Consider the following 8,914-nt stretch of genomic DNA (forward strand, 5'->3'; position numbering starts at 1 on the left):
ATAAGTAAATTAGTATTTATAGTTTATTGAAAGTTGTAACAATTTCTGTAATAATCATAATCACATATGCAGGCCCAGGTCATATATCTCATATACCAAAATATTTTTTTTTATTTTTCCTAAATTTTATTTGGTCCAGGGAAGACTGATCCAGTCCAGTGTTTATTCAAAGATTACTACATCTATAATAGTTTAATATTAACTGGAGATATCTGATGAAAAAATCCCATCATGCCTGTAATAGTTTGTTGTCCCTGTATCTGATTAAGTAAAAACGCAGTTGCTGCTATACATATCATATTTACTCAATATTTGGACTTTAGATTGCAATCCGATACCTTCAGTTTACTTATTTATATAAAATATAAACATAAATTACTTTGTTTTTTGTTTTGTTTAGATATTGATTGTTCAGGATGGCACATCAACTTCAGTTAGAGAAGGAAAAATACAGACAGTGGGTAAAAGCTGGTTTAGGACTTGGATATTTAAAGGATGGACTGGTACCATTCTGTAATGACATAGCTGACCAACAACATAAGGATATCTTACAAAACATTTGGTCTACAAAGTTACTACCATCAACTGTGACATGTGGGGGCTGTCAAGTTGAAACTCTCAAGCCAGACCATAAGCCAGTACCTGGGAATGCTGGAAACAAAGTCTGTCCTCTTGGGCAAGTAAAATGCAACTGTTGCTTTAAGGGCAAAATTGCTTGTCCAAACAACATATGTGGCGCCATCTATGACTATATTGTGCAGCATCATGCATCCTCACCACCTTCACCTAACTGGAAAAACAGCGATGCTCAACAGTGGTCGACAGATCCTTGGAGCATTTGTAAGTGTTTTATAAATGCTCCAGGGTACGAGCAGAAACAATCTGCTGGTGAAACTGATTGTACTGGGTTATTACATCTAATGATAAATAACCAGTATTTTCATAACCACATTGGATGTGATGTCACAGTAACAAACAATCTTTTTACAAAGGTAAATTATTAATAAAGTGTCTTGTTTATCTTTTATTAGCTGTATTGTAATGTAAATGCTGTATATTCAGCATCCAAAGTAAAATTGAAAATGAAAATCTAAAGATTCACAACAAAAGTATACAAATTTACCAGTCTTCTTCAATGGTTTCAAAGGTAACACCTTTTGTACTTGGTGTGGAGGTTCTGAAAATTGCCGATATGTTTTAATTTCTGATCAGTTTCAATAAGATTTATTAAGCTTTGTTAAAAGAATTTGAACATCTTGAATGCTGGCATATTCTCCGAAATGATAAATTTCATAATTTTTTTATACTCACCTAAAAATTTCGGGGGAGCACATAGTCGCCGGGTTGTCTGTCCGTCAGTCTGCACTCACAGGACAGTTATTATATGGCTAGAGTGACAATAGGTAACTGTTCTTCCTCTTTGATGTCATTATACCCCCACAAACGAAGTTTTGGGGGTATATAGGAGTCAGCTTGTCGGCCGGTTAATCATTCCGTCGGTCCATCGGTCGGTCCACATCATGGTTTCCAGACGATGACTAGAGTTTGGAGTGAGGTATTGTAATCAAACTTGGTATATAGCAACCTTATGTGGAAACCCCGGTTGGAATTGCATTTGGACCCCCTGGGGCCAAGGTCAAGGTCACCGTTACTAAAAATAGAAAAATGGTTTCCGGACAATAACTAAAGTAAGGAATGAGATATTGTAATCAAACTTAGTATATAGCAAGCTTATATGAAGACCCCGGTTGGTATTGCATCTGGAACCCCCTGGGCCAAGGTCAAGGTCACCGTTACTAAAAATAGAAAATGGTTTCCGGACAATAACTAAAGTAAGGAATGAGATATTGTAATCAAACTTGGTGTACAGCAAGCTTATATGAAGACCCCTGTTGGAATTGCATCTGGACCCCCTGGGGTCAAGGTCACCGTTACTAAAAATGGAAAAAATGGTTTCCGGACAATAACTAAAGTTTGGAATGAGATATTGTAATCAAACTTGGTGTACAGCAAGCTTATATGAAGACCCCGATTGGTATTGCATCTGGACCCCCTGTGGCCAAGGTCAAGGTCATCGTTAGTAAAAATAGAAAAATGGTTTTCGGACATAATTTAAGTTAGGAATGAGATATTGTAATCAAAGTTGGTGTAAAGCAAGCTTATATGAAGACCCTGGTTGGTAATGCATCTGGACCCCCCTTGGGCCAAGGTCAAGGTCACCGTTACTAAAAATAGAAAAATGGTTTCCGGACAATAACTTAAGTTAGGAATGAGATATTGTAATCACACTTGGTGTTTAGCAAGCTTACATGAAGACCGCGCTTGGTATTGCATTTGGACTCTCTGGGTTCAAGGTCACAGTTACTAAAAATAGAAAAATGGTTTCCAGACAATTACTAGGGTTAGGAATGAGATATTGTTATCAAACTTGGTGTATTAACAAGCTTATATCAAGATCCTAGTTGGGATTGCAATAAATTGAAATAATTCTTTGTACACAGTGCTGATGGTACTTTATTTTCTGTAGGTTTATTTCAAATTTTTCTTCAGACAACTTATTTTTTCAAAAGTCAAAGTTGCTGGTGGGGTATTAATCACCTTCAGTGATAGGTCTAGTTCATTCCGTAATGCTTTTATGTGGCTATTTTCTTTTGTGTGGCTAAAAAGAACAATAGAGAGAACAATAGAGTAGCCACATAATTACTTTGAGAATATCCGTCAGTCCGCATGTCAGTCCGAGCAAACATTTGATTAGAGCTTCATTTCGTAGTTAAATAAAGAACAAAAACTCATAAAATTCAAATTAAGAACTATTTTTTTGTTTTTATGAGCTTATTTTGCTTATGGACTTTGGTCCAGGTGGTGTTTATGAGCTGCTTTGCCTCATAAACATCAAAAGTAACAATGGTATGTCCGTCCGGACGTACATACGTCCCAAATTCATGTCCACCCAATAACTTTGTTATTTGAAGTCGGATTTTACAACAATTTCACAGAAATGATCACCATATTGAGAACACCTGTCACACACAACATTTGGGTCGCTACCCTGAAGGTCAAGGTCACAGCATGACCTTGCAGCAAAATCGTGTCCGGCCCATAACTTCGTTACTTGAAGTCGAATTTAACGACTATTTCACAGAGATGATCACCATATTGAATCAACGTTTCGCATGTAACATTTGGGTCACTACCTTGAAAGTCAAGGTCACAGCATGTCCTTGCAGCAAAATCGTGTCTGGCGCATAATTTTGTTCTTTGAAGTCAGATTTTAAAACTATTTCACAGAAATGATCACTATATTGAGATAATGTGTCGTGGGCATCATTTGGGTGGTTACCTTGAAGGTGAATGTCACAGCATGACCTTGCAGGAAAATCCTGTCCAGCCCATAACTTCGTTATTTGAAGTCTGATTTTACAAAGTTCTATTTTACAGAAATGATCACCATATTTAGACGACGTGTCATGTGCAACATTTGGGCGCTACCTTGAAGGTGAAGCTCACAGCATGACCTTGCAGCAAAATCGTGTCCAGCCCATAACTTTGTTATTTGAAGTCGGATTTTCCAACTTTTTCACAGAAATGATCGCCATATTGAGACAATGTGTCGTGCGCAATATTTGGGTTGTTTTTACACTTTGAACTTTGTCTGTAAAATAACTCTGACACTACAAGAGGTATACCTTTCTGTGTCCAAAACCTATTTGGGGATCATCACCCGGTTCAATTGGCTCTTGTTCGAATAGAAAATTAAGACACAATTATCCCAAATTTGCCATGTGACATTTTTAGCTCGACTATTCGATAAGAATAAGTAGAGCTATTGCAGTCACCCGAGCGTCGGCGTCGGCGTAACCACTTATGTTAAAGTTTTTGTAATAGTTCAAATATTTTCAAAGTCCATTGACATATGGCTTTGAAACTTTGCACACTTGTTCACCATCATGACCCCAACCTGTAGACAGGAGGAGGTAACTCTATCAAGCATTTTGACAGAATTATGCCCCTTTTTCGACTTAGAATTTACGTTAAAGTTTTTGTAATAGTTCAAATATTTTCAAAGTCCATTGACATATGGCTTTGAAACTTTGCACACTTGTTCAACATCATGACCCCAATCTGTAAACAGATGGAGGTAACTCTATCAAGCATTTTGACAGAATAAGCCCCTTTTTCGACTTAGAATTTACGTTAAAGTTTTTGTAATAGTTCAAATATTTTCAAAGTCCATTGACATAAGGCTTTGAAACTTTGCACACTTGTTCACCATCATGACCCCAACCTGTAAACAGGAGGAGGTAACTGTATCAAGCATTTTTTTTACTATCAAGCACTAAGAATAGTCGAGCGTTGCTGTCCTACCGACAGCTCTTGTTGTAAAATATATGAAAAATGCCTGTATAATTCATGATAGCATCTTATATGTAGGTAAGTACCCAAACAATTTTCTACAAAACAATTTTGATTTGCTAATCACTGTATATTTATGCATATAATAATGTTGAAACTGTGTTTTTTATTCAATAGGTTCGTCACTATAGAAATGCTATCTTTCACTCAGGCAGCATGGAATTAGAAGAAAGTGAGGCAAATACTTACTTAGACGATATGATAGCAGTTTTACAAGATGGTAAAGAGCTATTACACCGATCAGATGCCCAGATAGCAGTGAAGAAACTTCAAGATGTAAGTGTAAATAATGAATTGTGTCAGTTTGAAATCTTTATGGAGTTAACTTATAATGATTTAAGATACAGTACAGATAACGAGGAATATGCAAAATCCTCGGAGGATCGAGGAATCCACTCGCAACTCCGCGAGAGTATTTGTCCATAAAAACGAGTGACTCCGCGTGAGAAACGTGTGATGAGAGTGACTCCCAGACGAAAATAAGAGCGCGTGACTCCGAGAGAGAATTACCGCGTAACTCCATGTCGGTGTCTAGCTGGTGTAAATAAATGCAAGTGCAATCTCATTTTACATTTCATTTTATATTACGATTCGAAAATAAAGATGATTTTTAGCTCGACTATTCGATAAGAATAAGTAGAGCTATTGTAGTCACCCACCCGAGCGTCGGCGTCGGCGTAACCACTTATGTTAAAGTTTTTGTAATAGTTTAAATATTTTCAAAGTCCATAGACATATGGCTTTGAAACTTTGCACACTTGTTCACCATCATTACCCCAACCTGTAGACAGGAGGAGGTAACTCTATCAAGCATTTTGACAGAATTATGCCCCTTTTTCGACTTAGAAATTCTGATAAAGTTTTTGTAATACCTCAAATATTTTAAAAGTCCATTGACATATGGCTTTGAAACTTTGCACACTTGTTCACCATCATGACCCCAACCTGTAGACAGGAGGAGGTAACTCTATCAAGCATTCTGACAGAATTATGCCCCTAATTCGACTTAGAATTTATGTTAAAGTTTTTGTAATACCTCAAATATTTTCAAAATTCATTGACATAAGGCTTTGAAACATGTTGAAATTTTATACTCTTCTTTGAGAGCATAATAGGACTCTCCCCAAGGCCTATAACTGTAATATGGATTTAAAGAAAAATTTTGCCTATTGCATTACTTAGAAAATTTTACCTTTTAATCAAGGCATTTTTTACTATCAAGCACTAAGAATAGTCGAGCGTTGCTGTCCTACCGACAGCTCTTGTTACGGTTGTTGTTTTCAATTAACCATCAGGGCTCACGCTGGCAGGAGCCAATTTGCTAATATAATTAAATTGGCTCAAGAAAATCACGATTGGCTCAAACTTACGAAAAGTATGACTTGGAATCTGCAGTCTAAATTTAGCATTTTCTATTTTAAGAATGTAAAAATACACATTTGGTTTTCCATCTAGACCTTCCGTTTTATCACTTCTTATCTCAAAACACAGCAACACAGTCTACTTTTTTGTGGGTCATTGACTGGTTTAGATCGTAACTTCCCCCCCTGAATGAAAAATTGATATGAACAGTGACACAGTCTAATACACTGACCTCGCGGTATGTTTACATGTTTATGAACTGATAAATATGACACTTATCGGTGTGGGAAATCATCGGTTATAATCTTTCCTTTTGATATTAATGAATCAAGTTGTCTACTTTTGTTTTCACTTGTGATACTTTACATCATGAACGAAGAATATTCGACAACATTTTTATTTTGAATGAATAATACATGCGTTCAATGATATTTGTTTAGAGATAGAGCATAAAAATATTATTAATAAATGAATAAATATCTAGCAAACCATTACTCGGAGTCACTCTTTTTGGCTCGGAGATTCACGGAGTCCCACGGACCTAATTGTCACTCGTTATTGACGCCGAGTCACTCTTTTGTGTACAAGAAATTTATAATCCACTCGGAGTCACGCTTTTTGAGATTACTTGATACTTAGAGAAATTTGCATATTCCTCGTTATCTGTACTGTAACATATCACTTAATTAAGGACAAAGTTTAGGTTAACAGGGTTTGAAGTGGTAAAGTATAGTCAAATTCAAAAAATAATCCCCTTACCTTAATTGATAAAGTCACATAAAAATATATATGTGCCTATTAAATGTTGAATTATAAACAAAAGAGATTTTTGTTTGTAAAGAACTTCTGAATTCCAAAAACTTTGAAATGCGAACAATTTTAAGGGTCCCGAAATTCAATATATTTCATACCTCTGAATTTTTGAGGACTTCTGAATTCTGATATTGTGATAAAATTTGGATTATAGCAATACAAATTTACTTCCAATATCCAGACATTGAAAAGGGATGTGAATGATTATTATACTTGAGATAATAAAAACCTGCAAAATGTTTGTATCTCCCATTTAGCTGTGACCATAATTATATATCTAAACCCCTATTAGAATCTAAACTTGTCAGGCATGTCAAATCCTTGATTTAAGTGTGAAATGAAAAAACTGAGATTTATTAAAAGAATACTGGTTGCATTGAAATATATGTAGACAATAACAGAAGAATGAAAAATGGAGACTGATAGCCAGATACCTATAAAACACACTCTCTTATAAAGTTTAAGAATGCAACAGAAAAGTGTGAAAATTAACATAAAGAACAATTGAGGTATTTTTTAAATAAAATGATATTGCTTTAAAATATGATATATGTAAGAGTGAATTTTAAAAATCACATAGCTAATGTAGTCTTAAAGAAATTGTAACAAAATTGTTATTTTTCATCAGCTGAAGAAGAAGGACTTCATTATTACAACTGAAGGTTTTGAAGATATTCTGGGGCAAATCAAGGAAGAAATGTCAAAAGTTTTGAAATTAACGGAAAATGCTGCTACTAAAGACGAATATGAGGACCTGAAAAATAAACTCTCAGAGGGAAAAGTTGAGACTGAAAAACTTGAAAACAAACTTGCAGATTTAAAGAAACAGATTTCTGAAGAAAAGAAAGGACAACTAGAGGCTGAGAAAGAACATGCAGATTTAAAAAAGAAATTTACTATTCTTGAGACAATAATGGAAGAGCAAAAAGAGGTAAAATGTTTTAGCTATTGTTTGTTTCCACTTAAGATACCAGTTCACGTATTGCATTCAGCAATGGTTTTAAGATAACTAATGTTTGTATAAACCAGTATTATTTGCTTGTCAAGGCACACAATGAGGTTAGCAAGCTTTGTTTTTTCATGATGCATATTGTTATCCACTTTTTATCTCACCTGAACACAAAGTACTCAAGGTTGATCTTTTGTGATCACTCTGCGTCCGGCATGCATCCTTCAAAAAATGGCGTTTAACTCTTAACATCTTTTATACCAATATGCTGATATTTTAAATCTAAGCAGTAATATTTCTAGCATGAAGCCCTTTAAAATGATTAAAAAAATTCCATTCAATGCTAAATTCTGGTTGCCATCGCAACCAATAGAAAAACCTAAAAAAAAACTTTTAAATCAGAAAGCGCTAGAGCTTAGATATTTTGCATGAAACTTATTCCAGTGGGTCACTACCAAGTTTGCTCAAATGAAAACCATGAGGTAAAAATTCCATGTCTATGGGGGTCATTGATTTTCCTTATATGTATGTAGTAAAAACACACACACACAATTTTCTTTAAAAAAAACCCCAGAGCTTTAGCTTAGATATTTAATATGAAACATATTCTAGGAGTTGTTTACAAAGTTTGTTCAAATAAAAGCCTGGGGGTCAAAATTGGCCTTGCCGCAGGGGGGAAAATGATTCCCCTTATCTATAAATAGAAAAAATAAATTTTCTGTTATACTACAGAAGCTTAGATATTTGGTATATAACTTTGTCACATGAAACTCTACACAAATTGTTTAAATTATAGCCCCACCACCACCCTGGGGTTACATCGATTGACCTTATATGTTTAAATGAAAAACAATTTAAAAACAATTCTTCCCTGAATCTACAAGAGATAAAGCTAAGTTTCCATAGCAATCAGCGACTTTATAGCAGCCATTGACTTTTCATAGCAAACTGTAAAATTTCATAGCAACCAGCAAACATTAAATTTCCATGGCAACGAGTGAATCTACCATTTAATTTTATATCAGGAACTAACTTCCACTTATTTTATGGAACTGTTGCTTCCAGTCTATGCGAAAGACTTCTGAGTTTTACTGGACAGTAGGTCCTGTAAACTGAAAATTTTTACTGGACCGAAAAAAACCTGATTGGTATAGCATTTTGAGTCACTTGATAAGTGTCAGCAGTCAAAAAATTTGTGTACAAAAAGAAAACTATATTATCAACAATGTGAAGTTATCTTTTTTTACCACAATCAAAATGTAAACATAAATATTGTTATACATGTATTCAATGGATTTTGCTATTTAAACTTTAATTCCATACAGACTAAATACTAGCAAAATGAGAGGGTAAATTTCAGCAAAGTCTGGCATATGT

General features: G+C 34.9%; 1 protein-coding gene across 1 annotated transcript; it reads left to right on the top strand.

Annotated features, from left to right (window-relative positions):
* The first annotated feature begins 401 nt into the window (after positions 1-401).
* LOC132732201 (uncharacterized protein CXorf38-like) lies at positions 402-8,378 on the top strand. The gene is made up of 3 exons (XM_060718590.1): positions 402-992; positions 4,531-4,689; positions 7,217-8,378. Exons 1-3 carry the CDS (start codon positions 417-419, stop codon positions 7,595-7,597), a joined length of 1,116 nt encoding a protein of 371 aa, XP_060574573.1. The 5' UTR covers positions 402-416; the 3' UTR covers positions 7,598-8,378.
* Positions 8,379-8,914: the final 536 nt, after the last annotated feature.

This window comes from Ruditapes philippinarum, unplaced genomic scaffold, assembly GCF_026571515.1.
Source record: "Ruditapes philippinarum isolate M1 unplaced genomic scaffold, ASM2657151v2 ctg8776_1_1_1_1, whole genome shotgun sequence".
NCBI lineage: Eukaryota > Metazoa > Mollusca > Bivalvia > Venerida > Veneridae > Ruditapes > Ruditapes philippinarum.

Excerpts from the sequence above, each read along its gene's own strand:
- LOC132732201 (XM_060718590.1), top strand. The coding sequence starts at position 417 with ATGGCACATCAACTTCAGTTAGAGAAGGAAAAATACAGACAGTGGGTA. Across the intron at positions 993-4,530 it reads CAAACAATCTTTTTACAAAG|GTTCGTCACTATAGAAATGC; the intron begins GTAAATTATTAA and ends TTTATTCAATAG. Across the intron at positions 4,690-7,216 it reads CAGTGAAGAAACTTCAAGAT|CTGAAGAAGAAGGACTTCAT; the intron begins GTAAGTGTAAAT and ends ATTTTTCATCAG.